This window comes from Scleropages formosus, chromosome 2 (genome assembly GCF_900964775.1).
Source record: "Scleropages formosus chromosome 2, fSclFor1.1, whole genome shotgun sequence".
Taxonomy (NCBI): Eukaryota; Metazoa; Chordata; class Actinopteri; order Osteoglossiformes; family Osteoglossidae; genus Scleropages; species Scleropages formosus.
In genome coordinates, this window is record NC_041807.1 from 39,485,725 (window position 1) to 39,502,452 (window position 16,728).

Sequence of the window (16,728 nt, forward strand, 5' to 3'; positions counted from 1 at the left end):
GGGTGGAGGGGGGAGGGGACACACCCAGGATGGGACGCCAGTCCGTCACAATGCACCCCAAGCAGGACTCGAACACCAGACCCACCAGAGAGCAGGACCTGGCTAAACCTGCTGTGCCACCGCACACCCCCCATGTACAGAATAAAGCACCATAATGTATGTGAAACACCGTCATACATGTAATATACATGAACACATTTTTAGGGGAACCAGGTGGCATAGTGGTATGAGTCATCACATTGCAATCAAAGGATAGGGGTTTCAATCCCACCCCCCACTGTAGTACCCTTGACCAAGGTACTTATCTGAAAGCAATTCTGTGAAAATTACTCTGTCTTTATAAGTGGGTAATTAAGCAGGAGTACCCAGCTTTTTACCTTTTTGGAGCGCTCCAGTACCAATTTGGTTTGTTTCTCATTATAAGAAAGAAGGGCCATGTGGAGCAGTGACAGTTTGTTGTTGCTTTGCTACCAAGAGGTGTACCGGCGAGCTCCTGTTACACAGCGCTTTAAGTTCTTTCCACGCGCTGTGCACAAGCGCTGAGGGATTTTATGCGCCCGTGACCCGTGGATTTCCCTGGAATAAAGACGCCACAGAGGAGGTGTAGGTTCGGTTTCAGTATTTAATTAAAGCAGTTAAACAGTTGGTTGATTGCGCTGTTTGCCAAGCCACCGTCACGTTGATAGTCCCACTGTGGACATAATCTTGCCAGCTGGAATGAACTGAGCCTCAACTGCTAAATAGACTGTTGAAAATGAACACAAATCATCCCCCCAGCATTCATCGTTCATCCGTTCACAGTGTACTGATCAGCCATGTTTGGTACAGAATTTTTAGAATTAATTGGTAAATGCAGTTTTGTAGGATTTGTACCGAGATGTACGCTGATATACACTCACCAGCCACTTTATTAGGTACACCTTGCTAGTTCCGGGTTGGACTCCCTTTTGCCTTCAGAACTGCCTTAATTGTTCGTGGCATAGATTCAACAAGGTGCTGGAAACATTCCTCAGAGATTTTGGTCGATATTGACATGATAGCATCACGCAGTTGCTGCAGATTTGTCGGCTGCACATCCATGACGCGACTCTCCCATTCCACCACATCCCAAAAGTGCTCTATTGTACTGAGATATGGTGACCTGTGGAGGCCATTTGAGTATAGTGAATTCATTGTCATGTGCAAGAAACCAGTTTGAGATGATTTGAACTTTGTGACATGGTGCATTATCCTGCTGGAAGTAGGCATCAGAAGATGAGTACACTGTGGTCATAAAGGGATAAACATGGTCAACAACAATACTCAGGTAGGCTGTGGCATTTAAACGATGCTCAGTTGGTACTAAGGAGCTCAAAGTATACCATGAAAATATCCCCCACATCATTACACCACCACCACCAGCCTGAACCGTTGATACAAGGCAGGATGGATCCATGCTTTCATGTTGTTTACATCAAAATCTGACCCTACCATCTGAATGTTACAGTAGAAGTCGAGACTCATCAGACCAGGCAACGTTTTCCAGTCTTCTATTTTCCAATTTTGGTGAGCCTGTGCGAATTGTAGCCACAGTTTCCTGTTCTTAGTTGACAGGAGTGGCACCTGGTGTGGTCTTCTGCTGCTGTACCCCATCTGCTTCAAGGTTTGACGTGTTGTGCGTTCAGAGATGCTCTTCTGCATACCTCGGTTGTAACGAGTGCTTATTTGAGTTACTGTTGCCTTTCTATCAGCTTGAACCAGTCTGGCCATTCTCCTCTGACCTCTGGCATCAACAAAGCATTTTAGCCTACAGAACTGCCACTCACTGGATATTTCCTCTTTTTCTGACCATTCTCTGTAAATCCTAGAGATGGTTGTGTGTGAAAATCCCAGTAGATCAGCAGTTTCTGAAATACTCAGACCAGCCTGTCTGGCACCAACAACCATGCTACATTCAAAGTCATTTAAATCACCTTTCTTCCCCATTCTGATGCTCAGTTTGAACTTCAGCAAATCCCCTTGACCATGTCTGCATGCCTAAATGCATTGAGATGCTGCCATGTGATTGGCTGGTTAGATATTTGCGTTCACGAGCAGTTGAACGGGTGTACCTAATAAAGTGGCTGGTGAATGTAAGTAATTGGTCCTGGAAGTCTATTCTTAATTTGTTTTGTTCAGTTTGTTATATCAGGTAAAGGTCTCTAATACAAGTCCCACAAGTTTTATTCATCAGTTACATTCTGTAAAAATGTGATACACTTACAATAAGTCAGAAACTTATGACAGTTTTATTGTAATATTTGCATTAATTTTGAGCTACTTTGAAATAAAGCTATTATCTTGACAAACTCTTGTTCGCTGCTGATTGCTGATTCATCCCATAAACATGTTTAGCCTTTGTCATCTTATTATTCTTCATCAACACTTAGGAACACCAGACATGAGTTCTAAACACTGTGGAAGTGAGTTGAATCATGGTGGATCCGCACTACTGTCATGCTTGGGTGCTCTGTTCCACCACCCTAATCTGTTTGGGTGTTTTTTTTACTGCCCGCTGTTGGCTCGCTGGGTAAACACAAATCATATCTTTTTAACAACAAGGGAGCCCCTCCAGGAAGACTAGCTGTGCGTACACTGTTGTGTTTACCACCTGTTTTATCAGGCAAAGGCTGAATGGGCTTCAGACACTTGTGTTACTGTGCGTCCTCCGTATTCCTCACGTAAACCCAAGCGATCAACTGTGCAGGTCTGCAGCCTGCCCTTCGACGAGAGGCCCTTGCCTACGTTGCTCAAGCAGCCCCCGGAAGAGGAACAGCGGCGATGGATGCAGGCCGCGGAGCCCCTGTCCTCAGATGACCTCTCCGGCAGCCCGGCCGTCGTCGGGGATGCCGAGCCCCTGACGGAGAAGGCCCAGCGGGAAGCAAGCCTCCCTATCGAGGTGTACGGGGATGGCCTGGTGAGAGAAAGCTCCGAGCTCCCGGCATGTGATGATGTTTCGTGTGAGCGTGAATGCTGGTGATAGTAAGAGAGAGGTGGATTTATGGGATTGTTGGGTCAGTCAGGTGAGCGGTTCTTGGGTGGTCAGTCTCGTGAACTTCAAACCATATGGGAGAATGGTCGCTTGCAGTAATTGGAGTCCTTAGTATTTTTCTCACAGCGGGGTCAGCACGATTTCACCAGCGTTTTGCTGACGTCATCTTGGCCTCTTTAATGTCTTTCTGAATTATCAAGAACTCTAAGTAGCTATATAGCTGCTAGCCTAGTGGTTAGAACTGCTGCCTTTGGTCCCAAAGGTCGCAGGTTGGAGTCTCTCCTCTAACTGTAGTACCCTTACCTTAAATTTCTCCCGTAACGTTACTCAGCTGTATAAATGGGTAAATAATTGTAAGCTGCTTAACGTTGTAAGTAGCCTTCTAGAAAAGCGTTGTAAATGTGTAAGATTTTTAGTGAGATCCTGTTACAGTAATGAGAATCCATGATGTTGTAGGGGTTACGGAGAAATCAACAACATGGTTGAAGTATGAAAAACAAAACATCATCTTGTCTTCATCTTTAGTCTTAACTTCTTCATGGAACAATCAGACTTTATTTAAAACCTCATCCGTAATGTTGACAGGCACTTGAACAGATGTAACCTTTCCAGTACCTTCCTGTGTATCCCCCCCGGGAGACGGACCCCTGCACTCACTGTACTTCTCCCCCAAGGTGGCTAAGGCATACTCCAAGTCCTGGATACACCGGGAGGACGCTCTTGTGTCCATTGCCAGAAAGTTGACGGAGGTGACAGTGGGGACCCCCCGGGAGGAGCTCAAGGCCATGGAGCGGGCAGCGGTGTTCGTAGTCAAGAAGGCCCTCATGGACCCTGTGATGTCTGTGAGTTTGTGTTTTCTGTAGACATCCACAGTGTTGCTGGGTTCCTCACACAGGTTCTTCATGCTCCAGCTGATCAGTGACTACATTTTCTACTGAAATGAGACACAGCGGATATTTTTGCGTATTCATACATTTCTTTTCAGCACATACAAACCACACAGTTTTTCTTGGGTTGATTGAAGTTCCCCTGAAATGATCTTTTGCCTTAAATTCTGTTCATGTATGAGACACTTTGCAGGGCCGAATATTTTTTGTGTTTGGTTCTCATGAGGACAGATGTGTTTAAAATATCCCTGTAGATTGTAATCAGTGTATCACGTGAAAGGAAGAGTACTTATAAAAAGGGTACAACATAAATAAAAAGCCCAAAGTAACATGATATATGGCCTATTTTTAACAGATATGGCTGCTTTCTAGTTAAAAAAAAAGTATATATTTTGAAATGAAAATGCAGTTAATGACGCACTGAATAGTGTTATTAGGTATTTATTAGTTATTTATTAGTAATTGTACGTATTTGTAAGTTTCTTTACTATGATGGCAGTCATATTTCTTCACCTTTTACCTTAATTCATTGTGCACCTCTTCATGGCGCAGGTATCAGAATGTTTCAGCCCTTCCCACTATGAACATTTAAACCAAATTCCAGTACCAGACAATGGGACAAGCATTCATTTCGAACCCTGTTCTCAGACATGCGATTGAGACTAAACAAATGTGCGTTTCACAACGGACGGGGGAGCAGCCATACATGCAGTTGGAGATTTTATCAGATGAAGAAAATATTTAAATAAACAAAGGGAAAGTTTGGAACGTGTGCAGCACTTTGGGTTTCATCCCTGTCCTTGATGTATTTGCTCTGCTCTGTTTACTGAGGCTTCAGGTTCTCAGATTGATTGTAAAACCTTGATCGCACTTAAAATCCAGCTTTGGCTGGTGACGCCATCCTGAAGCCATCAAAGTAAGAGGAAGGGAAGCAGGTCCAGGGACATGACTTCATGTCCTTGGAGCCAGACTGGGCTGACGGAACAAACCCGGCCTGTGAATCAGGGCCCCAGGAAGTGTGTGTGAGTAACGGCTCGAGAGCAGCTCTCCCAGAATACTAAATATTATAAAGAATAACAGGGGTACTTTCGACCCCCTTCTGTGCCGTTGGTGGACATCCAGTGCGCTGCTGTCTTTGTCACGGAGCAGCAGGTGGCGTAGCACTTTGAGCCGTCGCCTTGCAAGCTCAAGATCCGCAGTTGAAAACCTTTTCTAGGTACTTACCCTGGATATCATGTGTATAAATGGGTAAATCCAGTGTAAATACCGTGTTATTGAACAAAGCTGATACAGTAATTGACAGTGGACAAAGGAGTCAGCTAATTATAATTATTATAACTTTGCTTGCTCACCATGGTCTGGCCTCTGTGACAAAAGAAACTTTTCAATAACAGTGATTTTCATGGTGGAATAGAGAGGAGATGATGACGGTAACAATATAATATTGAAACAAAAAAGAGGAAAAGCCGAGTTGTGAGGAATTTGTAGCTCGCTGTTCTTTCAAGGAGTGTGCCAACAGGTCCCGTTTCAAAATTCCCACTGTGTGCGCTGTGTTTGCTCGGGTTTTTATAGCGCTGTCAGGTGACTGATACGATCGGTGGAATTCTTTTGCTGTAACCCCCCCCAGACAGCAGGTGCTCATGGGATGGTTAGTTAACGCTCGGTTTGCTCTGTGGGTCTTGCTGTGAACAATGTGCTGTGTCATGGTGATGTTCCCACAGGTGTCATCTGAGTTCTTTGCCCTCACATCAATATTTTACACTTGTGTGGTTTTATGTTGATGTATGCAAATATGTCTTATTCTTGAACATCCAGTAAGAACAACTTTTTCTTCCTCGCAAGGAGGTCTTTGCAGTTCTTCCCCTCCTGAGGTCAGACGTCGCAGTGCGGAAATCATAGAAATAGATAGATGCAGAAAATGTGGACTTTTTTTTTGAGAGAAATAAATCAGAGTGAAAAACATGCCGTTAATAAAGTGTCGCTCAGTGTTTCGCAGCACAAGTGTGAAATGACAACTGTGATGCTGTGTGACCTTTAGCTCAGACAGCGTGTGATAGATAGAGTGGGGTTAGTAAAGTGCGGTCATTGGATTAACTTGTGTTTTCATTTTGACTTCATATATACTTCTGTGTGTTCTTGTGTTCCTGTATTATTTGCACTAACAACTGATTGGTAAAAGCAGAGCTGGTGGAAACCTGTTGGGTGGCAAGATGTGATTTGAATATGTGCATGAGGTTGGGTAAACCACAGTAAATGTATATGCTGAGTGGCAGCTTGCCTTATTTCCTCTCCCCTCCACATGGTACAAGTGTAGGGGCCACAGACTGCCCCCCCCCCCCCACCATCCACTTAGAGGTATGCGTGGAACTGCTGAGTAATGAGATCCATGCATTTTGTCCAATGATCAGACACACTGAATGTAGATCTTTGAGACATCAGAGGTAACTACAGCAAAACGCCTGCGGACATAGAGTGAGACCGACCTGGTCTTGCAACTGCGACACGCTTTCATTAAGTCTTGTGTCGGGGTCATTAAATATCATTAAGAAGTTTCCAGCGAGTGTATTCGCACGAATCGCCTAATAGGGCTCCTCTGAAACGCTGTCATTAGCATCACGGTGCTGTCGTCTAAAGTCTTGAGTGCGTGTGTGTACTGGATTGCGTGCAAGCGTGATTCTGTGGGTGAGAGACTGAGTCAGCGACGCACACGTGTATTTCCTGCGGAGGCGCCATTCCTCAGCTTACATTCACATTAACATTTTTTCATCTAGCAGACGCTTTTGTCCAAAGCGACGTACATCTCAGCAAAAGTACAATTTATGCATTACATTGAGAGAAGGAGACATAGCTGCAGACATGAAAGTCGCGAGCAAACCTAGTTTGTTCCCTACCACTCGCTGCACCGAGGTTCCATTTGGCATCGGCAGCCTTGCAGTAGGGAAAGAGCTTCTGAAACACTACATTTTGAAATATATCTTCATATTTGAAAATAGCTTATTATTATAGATTTGTTGTATATTGTGTGAATGCATTCTTTGGTATATTGATATTTATTATAAGTGTTAGAGCATTTGTTTGAGCTGTAACCTCAAAGTGCCTTTTTTACCCATCAGTTCTTAATTTTTCTTCTTTACTAATGTTGTTTTTAGTAAGTTTTATCACCATGACCCAACACTGGAGAAGCGGTTGCCAAAAATGGGGGGAATGGCGTTATTATGTTTTATTTTGCGCACCGTTTTGTTATTTGGGGAGATATTATTGGCAGAAATGTAATAAGAAGTTCTGATTTCGCTTGTTGTCTTTGCTCAGGTGCTGCAGGCATCACTGAAGCTGCTGAAGACCATCCTGACCCATTTCGTACCCAGGCACAAGCTGGGCAAGGCGGAAGTGGCTCACTGCGTGGAACAGACCTTGGCCGTCCTCCTGGCCCGAACCGGCGACTCCTCCAGCAGGGCTCGAGCCACGGCCACGAGCTTCATCCAGGTAGGGGAGGGGGCGCTCAGCAATGGGAGATAAGCTTATGTGTTTCTCTAGGCGCCTAGGTTACCATTCCCAGGATGTCCGAGCCACCGAGTGTACCGCTTTGGCTCCTGCGGGGCGAGTTACTGGAATCCTTCTCATCATCCTGCCCCGTTGTGTTTCGTCACAATGATCGTCCGCAGGGCACTTCTTGTATACGTGCCTCGTACGGGTGACGAGTGTGAGTGCAAGTGTGAGTGGCCGCAAAGTGTCTCGCACGAATCGGTGTCCTTTGTTCATCACTGGCTCATGTTTTATTCTTGTTTTATATTTTATTTGTGGGGGTGCGGTGGCGCAGTGGGTTGGACCACAGTCCTGCTTTCCGGTGGGTCTGGAGTTCGAGTCCCGCTTGGGGTGCCTTGTGATGGACTGGCGTCCCGTCCTGGGTGTGTCCCCTCCCCCTCCGGCCTTACGCCCTGTGTTGCCGGGTAGGCTCCGGTTCCCCGCGACCCCGTATGGGACAAGCGGTTCTGAAAATGTGTGTGTGTGTGTGTGTGTGTGTGTGTGTGTGTGTGTGTGTGTGTGTGTGTGTGTGTGTTTTATTTGTATCGTCGAAGATGATGTCCAGAAGAACACGGGAAAAGATGAACGTTTGTGTGAAGAACAGAGCATGCAGACAGTTTCTAATACATTAGAATTTATTAATTAAAATGTATTTATTTTTTAAAATTTCTTTAAATTATAAAGAAATATTTAAAAATTCTTTAATTTATTATTAACAAATTTATTATTTGTTATTTAATTAGTTTAATTATTATGCATTGGGTCTCTGTGGCCACTTGCTGGAAACCAGTTTTTTTCTTCTTTTTTTTTTTGTGGTTAAAAACAGATCAGAACTGAGTGACAAATACAACATACTGAGAAATTGCAAATATATACTGACACAGTTAAACAATTAAAACAACTGAAAGCAAAGAGTTAGTGTGTTCAACAGGGTGGTCATGCAGCCCCATATAGGAAGATCGAAAAATGTGACCCGATCACCTTCCAGGTCGTTAAACTTATCCGACAGGTCGAGAACAAACTTTTACAGTGGGAGGATTGTTGGACCTTTCAATCGACCACACGCTTAAGAAGTTTTTTTTTTTTTTCCATGACGTATTCGGTGAGTGAGTCTGAACAGGAAATAAGCTGACAGCTCTGGGTTCTTTGGAAGCTCAATGATGAGACAGTTGAATTTAGAAATGTTTTCTTACTCTTTTTTTTATATTCATCCTGCAGCCGCACCCACAGACACACGCTCGCGGAGGAATCACACCTCCACATCTGTGTTTTCTGATACACCCCAAATGTCACATCGTCTCTGGTCACAAAACTGAAGCCACCAAAGGTCTTTGGTCTCCTGTCCCTGCTTGTAGAAACTACCACCTACACTGCTTTACACTGATATTTCTAGAACCTTCTACAGTGTGTGACGTCACAGTAACATGTACAATCAAGCGTAATAAAATTAATACAAAAGGCACAAATGTATATAATGGAATAAAAAATAATTATGTGGATGAAAGTGAATGATGTAGTGATAAGGAAGTTAGTGGTAAGCGTAAAAGTGTGCAGTGGAACAAAACGACGCACAGTGAATACGTTTGCTCAGTGCCTTCCTAGCTGTTCTGCAACAGCTCCCAGGGATGTCGGGCCCCGGTGGGTGACTGTTGGACACGTCTGTCCAGGTTGTCCCATACAGGCGATGTGTAGAAGCACTCACACCGTTACACTGGTACTAAATTTGCATGTTTGTGGGTCATTTACAGCCCCGTTGTTCAGTAAAGATCCCACAGGGCGCTGCAAACACAGCTATGTACTGATACCCGATGGGCCGCTCGCACCCGGAGCGCCCCGGAGCTTTTCCTGCTACTCGGAGCGTTAGCTGCCCATTGCTAACAAGCCTCGCGTTGTCGGGGAGCCCTCAGCCTGGCCGCCTTCGTGGGGTGTGTCTCACTGCACAGAGAGGGGGTTTCATAGTGTGTGTTTCTCTGTGTGTGTGTCTGTGTGTGTGTGCGCGCGTGTGTGTGTGTGTGTGTGTATGTGTGTTGGTCCACAGCTTGGCCTGTTCTGTGTAAGAGCGCGTTTCAGTGATTCCGGGACGGACAGGAGGCTCCCTCCCTACCTGCTGAGGATGTGGCCAGAGCTGCAGGAGTGACAGAGTGGTCTTTCTTCCATGGCGTCCCTTGCAAAGCCGGTCCCACTGCCTCGCACCCACTGCCTCGCGCCCACATCCAAACGACGTTTCTCAAACTCTATTTGTTTTACAGGCGCGCTGAGGTCACCGCCCTGGTCTCCGGGGGCAACGTGGAAATGCAATAAGCTGACGCCAGTTGACTTTGCTCCGGAGTGCAGCCCGCGCATTATTGAATCATTGCTTCTGCTTTGTTTAAATGTTTGAGCATTTATTTATTATCGATCGTGAATCAGATGACCTCAAGTAAAAGGTTTTGGGAAGGGTTGCTTTGGAAACGACTAGAGTCGCAAGGACTTTAAACTCAAATTTAAGCCTTTTCTTCAGTCATGCTTTATGTAAAGTGCAGGAAGCGTTTATCCATTTATTCCCTATTAATAACCGTGTGTGCAGGGTAGGGTCGCCGTTGTCCAGAGCCTATCCTGGAAGTATAGGGTGTGCGACACGGTTCCCTAGACAGGATAGCGGTCCATCGCAGGGCAGTCACAAACTCGTTCAGCGAAAGACACACTGGGGGCAATTTAGAGTCACAGAGACACCTGTGACACCTGTCTTTTGGTTGTGGGAGGAAACCCTTGCAAACCTGAACTGAATTCAAACTCACGTCCAAACCCAAGGGTCACCAAAGAGGAGCCATGTCTGTCTCTGTCTCATTTCCTTTCATGGGGGGAAGGTGAACTACATTTGAACAAATCAAGGAAGTTTGTTGGCGGAGGCAGCGCGGGAAAGGATTATATATACTGAGAGCGTGTGAGCGGACCCAGTGCGTAAGTGCATTACTGTGACCCTCGGCGCTGCCACAGTGAAGTGCAACGATCGGGATAATAGAGAGCAATAAGTGGATTAGGCCGGATGTTTCTCTTTTTCATGTTGGTGTTTTTCCCCACTGCGAGCGATCTGAGTCGTGGGCGCTAATGCTGGACCCCTCCCCCGTCTCGCAGGAAATGGCCCTGTTCAAGGAGGTGCGGTCCCTGCAGGCAGTTCCTGCGGAGCTGCTGAAGCCCCTCCCACCCGGGATGCCGGCCCGCCCTGCGCTGAGCCGTGCCCAGCTGCTGGAGCGACTGCTGCCCGAGTTGGGCACAGGCGGCTCGGGGTTTGCCCTGGATGGCATCATGAGGGTAAGAGCCACACACACACACACACACACACACACACACACACACACACACACCTCTAGAGCTCTTCCACAGTACACCAGAGCTGCAGCTCCTGCAAAAGAGGAAACAAAAGACAAATGAGTTTTGGGTAAGTTGCCAGTTAACCAGCCACAGGTCAGTGCGACCTTTGACCTGGAGCTTCTTTGTTTGTGATATTTGCTGGTGGAAATGGTGGAGGAAGAGGAGCAGCAGCACACTGTTGGGGTTACACACAGCGTTGCACATCCAGGGACTGGCGCAGAGCTCTCTGGGCACAGAATCAGACACTGATGTCCAGCAGCTGGCTGTGAACAAGAAACACAACGGTGATGAGTGTGTGTGTGGGGATGCCCTCTAAAAAGCCCACAGTCCCTGCTCAGTTTACAAATGAAGGTATATCATTAAAAAAGTCAGGATTTGTGGGAAAGCCTGTATTTTAATGTATTTTTTAAATGAAATTGCAGTAAGTTATGAATAAAAACATATACCGTATGATTGCCGCTGTGCTGTTATGAGGGCAACAGACAGACATTACACAATCATTCCTCATCCCATGAATGCATCATGATGTCATGGGTGGGTCTTGGGAACAGCGTCTGCTCATTAAGGGCGGGAAATTAATCTTGCTGTATGTTCAAGTTAATTTCTTTCACTAAATTGAAAAATATGGATTTTGACAATATGAATGGGTGTAAAATTGTGCTTGTGTGTAATACGGTCCTGTGCTATGCAAAGAGAGCAAATATTTTAATGGTAGGGAATCAGCTGCTCCTTTTGCTGCATCTAATTTTTATTACGGTTATTTGACACTTTTCTCCAAAGTGACTTACAGTGTTAAGTTACTTACAGTTATTTACCCGTTTATACAGCGGTAATTTTACTGGAGCAATTTAGGGAGAGTACCTTGTTCAAGGGTACTACGGCAGTAGTTGATATTTGAAATGGCAAGCAAGGGCTACGTTCTCTGACCACTATGCTACCAGCTCATTGTCCAACCGTATTTACAAAAAGTACGATTGGAAACATGTAATGTTGGTCCATCCGTCCATATGATTCCAATAACTGCTTGTCCTGAGCAGGGTCGTGGTGGGCAGGAGCCTATCCTGGAAGCATTACGTGCAAGGATGAAGGTGGGAGGTGCAACCTGGACGGAAAGCGTGAAATATGTCCCGATTAGGAGACGTTTAAGAAAAGAATAAAGTAATAGGATAAAGTTTGAGAGGGAATTTGACAGACACTGAAATTCTTCTTCTTATAACTTGTCTTTAATGATCTTCCTAAAAGACACTTGTACTTTTCTACTGTTAGTTAAAAATGAACATGAAGTCTTAAAATTAAAATTACCACAGTGCAGGATCAGAATAAAGTCAGTAACAGCAGTGGGGATGTCACACACTCAGCCACACACTCATTTTTGCTTACTCTTTGCCCTGTTGTCTAGTCAACGCTTCTCTGCCGATTTCTTTGAGTCCGGACATTTCTGACCGGTTACCAGGGATTGACTCCACCACTGTTAGCTGCCTCCGCCTCCATCTCCAAGGGAAACGCACACACACGCACACACACACATTGCATACGCTAATGTTGACCAAATAGCGGTCAAGCTGACCACGTCTTCCTGTCGAGCATGATCGTCTATGGATCAGCCATGATCTCAGTGTAGCGTCAGTACATTTTTCACATCTTCTTTGTGTTTGTTTTCGTTTTGTGTTTTTGCACCCACTTTGCTGCACCAGTGCTCCTTGCATTCATCTCATGGCTCTCATTAACATGTTCATTTAGCGTCACCACTGTTATTTTTGTTACCGTGGTTGCAGCATGATGGCACAGCAAGTAGTGTTGCTGTATCACAGTGCCTGGGTGATGCAAGAGAACATGGGTTCAATTCCCACTCAATCTGTGTGGTGTTTGCATGGGTTTCCTCCAGGTGCTCTGGTTTCCTCCTACAGTCCAATGACATGCTGTTCAGGTTCACCTATAGTGTGTGAGTAACAGAGAGAGTGTGTTTCACTCGTATAGAGGAGTGACCCCTTGTAAGTAGTGTATCTAGCAATGTAAATCACCTTGGTGAGGAAGATGTGTGGGCTGATACATAGAGTTCACGGGAAATTGCTTTGGAGAAAAGTGTCTGCTAAATTTGTAAATATAAACCGGTTTATTCACTTTCTCTTTATGTGAAGAGCTGCAGGCTCGCAATGGTCGTGCCACATTGTTGCAGGCTCTGCTTTGCGTATGTAAAACATATAATATTTCTACATAGTTCTGCAGAGCAAAATAGCCCCGCAGCTACAAGGTCATTTTGTTTCAGTCATCAATTTCCCCTAAAAATATGCAGTGTGAATGTGTTGCGGTTAAGCGTCGGGGTCTAAGTGGCGGACCATGGTTTGAACGCGCAGGTCAAGTCTCCGGTGGCTGCTCACGGTCTCACGGATGAGCGGTCAGTCCCGCTTTTAGGAACTAGGCCTGCCCAAGAGGCACACTGCGAGCGAGGAACTGGAGACGGAGCGGCCAGAAGGACCCAGGAGCCCCTTTGAGTGCAGGCAGGATATTTACATCTCTTCGTTTAACAGACACTTTTCTCAGTGCAACAGTACAACAGCTCGTTACACCAACCCTTACCGTAGTATAAATGAGTGTGCGAGGATCACAGGAGGAGCCGCATAGGGGGTTTTAAAATTATTTAACAGATAGCATGGTAGTTGTTTATAAAGCATATAGGAGATCAGTGGGAAAAGGCAGCTGGTAGTGTAGAGGTTGGAGCTGCAGCCTTTTGACCCATAGGCCACAGGTTTGAATCCCACCTCTGGCTGTAGTACTCTTGAACAAGGTATTTATCCTAAGTTGCTTCAGTGAATTACCCAGCTGAATGGGTAAATAATTATAAGTAACTTTGCAGAAAAGTGTCAGATAAAGGTGAGTCCCAACATAGGTTTCTGAGGCCCTTCTTTGAATGTAGAGAGAGATTCAGCAGTTCTGAGTGACAGAGGGAGGTCATTGCACCACATCGGAGCCTGAATTGAGAACATTTATGTTTCTTATATTGGAGCTCTTGTCCGTGGGACCACCAAGTGCCTAGAGGTATTCAGCGTCCAGTTGTATGCGCAGGTACGAGAGTGTGGTGGTCTAAAGGATGTACACTGGTGTAAGCGGGATCAGGTGAAAACCTCTTTGCGTCGTGCAACTCAGCTCCGGCAATTCGCTTCACGTCGTGTTGCGCCCCCCCCCCCCGTCCTCTCGCCTCGCGCATTCTTCCCCCCTTGGGCCGCCGTTTCCCGAGGGACGCGCACCGAGCTCCAGCAAAGAGCCGATTGAATTTCCTGTAATTAAAATGAGGAGCGGTGAGAGGGACGAGAGGATAATGCTGCCCCGTCGGGGCTCGGAGCCAAGTCTGGGACCCGGGTTTCGAAGCGCTCTGTTCAACACGCCGCTTTCTGCACCACCGAGCCATCGGCAGCATTCGCATGCTGCGCTCGGGGCGCCATGTACACGACACGCAGCTGAAGCAGCGTGGTCTTTGCACCAACACACTCGCTGCGCTCAGATCTCATCATCCCTGGGTTTCAAGCAGCACGTTTTATTACTGCAGGAGGAGGGAATCGGCGCTAAATGCTGCTGTTATTGTCACGCTGGGCTCCTTTCACTGGGTTTGTCCAGGGCCAGTGAGTAACTCCCTGTGTTTTGGTGTGAGTTGACCATGAGAGGAGGTTCGGAGCATCAAATACGGTAATTCGCTGTAACGTCTGAGCCACTGCATTTGAGAATCTGATAAATGTCACACATGATGTCAACTGAGAGTTTTGCAGGGCCTCAGCACTGATATGAGCGATAAGGCTTGAATGGGTGCAGCGGGTAGCACTACTGTCTCGCTGTGCCATTGGACGTGGGTTCGATCCATGCTAATTCTGTATGGAGTCTGCATATTCATATTGGTTTCCTTCAGGTGCTCTGGTTTCCTCACGCAGTCCATAGACCGGTGACTCTGGAGATATGGAGAGTCTAAATATCCCCTATTGCGCATGTATGTGTGTTACATTGCTGTAGCGTATCTGTGTGTGAAGGACTGAAGGAAGTTGTAGTTCAGGGTATCAAACACTGTAAGTTACCGTGAATAAAGGCGTCAGATAAAATATTAGAGAAAAGATTCTGCTGAATCAATTATGGCGCCAGAACTCTGTGTTTCTGTTCCTTTTTCAACCTGGGTTTAAATCCCACCTCCTGCTGTATTGCCCTTGATCAAGGTACTTACGCTGAACTGATACAGTAAAAAATACCCAGCTGCATAAACATGTGAATTACTTGTACCTTAGTAATAGTGCCTTATTGTTTTATATCACTTCAGAGAAAAGTGTCATCTAAATGAATTTGTGTAAATGATGGAGTAGGAGAAAGTGGCTAGTAACAGTGTTTCTGCATATCAACGTGTGTGTGTGTGTTTCCTGCAGTTCTGCACGGGTGCGTTAGAACACAGCGCCTGCGAGGTGCGCGAATCGGCCGTGAGGCTCATCCTGGCCGTGTACCAGCAGCACCGACATGCCACCCTGGCGTTCCTTCCGCCGGACGACAGCATCACACGCAAGAACATGGTTTACAGGAAGATTTTCGACGGCTTCGCCAAGATTGACGGGCGACCCAGCGAGCTCCACATCACCGTGAGTACGGCGCTCGTGCCCTCTGCCCCGGCTCCGAAAAAGGGTGCGAGCGTTCGGAGCGTGAGCATTCGGAGTAAGTCTCTTTGGAGAAAAGCGTCAGCCAAATGAATAAATGCAAATGTAATGCTGCTTACTACATGGAATAGTTGTTTCCACTGAGAGGAGTCTTATCATTCACTTCCCAAAAGGAAGTTGTATAATTCTACGTTGTTAAAAGCCTGGTGTCTCTCTCTCTCTCTCGCTCGCTCGCTCTCTCTGTGTATATACAGTCCTGCTTGAAAGTATGTGAGCCCCTTTTTGACATTTAGTTTTACCACGGAATGGTGGTTTAATGAGAATCAGTCTTTTTCATGTGACATAATAGGTGCGTAATGAGCAATTCCATGTGTTGTTTTAGAGGAAATCGTGTGTGTGGTAGAAACATGGTAGTAGTGCAGGTGTAAAAATAAGTGAAGCCCAAGGAGCATTGGTCAGCCAAGTAGGTAAGTAAAATCAGGTGTGTAAATCATAGTCATTTATTCATTTTAGACGTTAAGGATATAATATTTAGAATTTTTAAGTTTATTTTGATATTGTACACAAAAATAAATGGCCATCCCTACAGCGGTTACACACTTTCAAAGAGCTCTCTTTCTCGTCATTTGTTGGAAGTTTAGAGGAGTGAGGAGCCCGTGAGTTTTTTTTTCTTTATAAGTTCTTATTGGTACTGCTGAAAAGATATTGTGGTGTCCCCCCCCCCTTTCTCCAGGGCCTGAAGAGGAACGACACACAGAAAGAGGAGAAAGAGAAGAAGGAGGAAATTCGGAGCCTTCAGGAGCAGCTGGCAGCGCTGAGAGAGATCAGTGTACGCTGCTGTGCCGATCAGTCGTTTATTCCCTTTACATGGACACTTACTGCTTTACTTGGGTTTCCTTTGTGTTTGTTCTGTTGCTTCCGCTCAGAGGATCTTTCCTCAAATAAATTATAAAATTATATAACTCATAATACAGAAAGAGGAACATCTGTTTATAGATTACTTTTCTTACAGATTTGTTTTAACCCTTAACTTCTTTATGAAGCTGAAAATTATTTTTTCCAAAGGAGAAGGAAAACGCGAAAGAGAACACCAAGAAAAAGGAGGAGCAGCTTTCTAAGCCCACGAAAGCAGGTGGGGTGGGGGCGGTGTACATCTCGCCAGCTTTGCCAATTCACAATGAAATTTTATGTTAAAACAAGTTCCATAAATGGAATGGAATAAAGTGCGTGCAGAAGCCCCTTTTCTGGACATGCAGATGTGTGCTGTAGGTTGTTTGCTTTAATCCCATTCGGGGTCTGGCGGCACCAAAGGATTGCATCGAAAGTGACGGATTTC

The 16,728-nt window shown here is 45.7% G+C and overlaps 1 protein-coding gene across 2 annotated transcripts in view; it reads left to right on the forward strand.

Moving 5' to 3' along the window:
- The window catches only part of cep104 (centrosomal protein 104), a 36,010-nt gene that overhangs the window by 7,693 nt on the left and 11,589 nt on the right, over nt 1-16,728 (forward strand). For both annotated transcript variants that reach the window (XM_018746645.2, XM_018746646.2), the window contains exons 10-16: nt 2,726-2,935; nt 3,685-3,852; nt 7,207-7,380; nt 10,534-10,710; nt 15,171-15,377; nt 16,126-16,221; nt 16,458-16,524. In XM_018746645.2, coding sequence (XP_018602161.1) covers nt 2,726-2,935; nt 3,685-3,852; nt 7,207-7,380; nt 10,534-10,710; nt 15,171-15,377; nt 16,126-16,221; nt 16,458-16,524 — 1,099 coding nt within the window. The remainder of the gene's footprint in view (nt 1-2,725; nt 2,936-3,684; nt 3,853-7,206; nt 7,381-10,533; nt 10,711-15,170; nt 15,378-16,125; nt 16,222-16,457; nt 16,525-16,728) is intronic.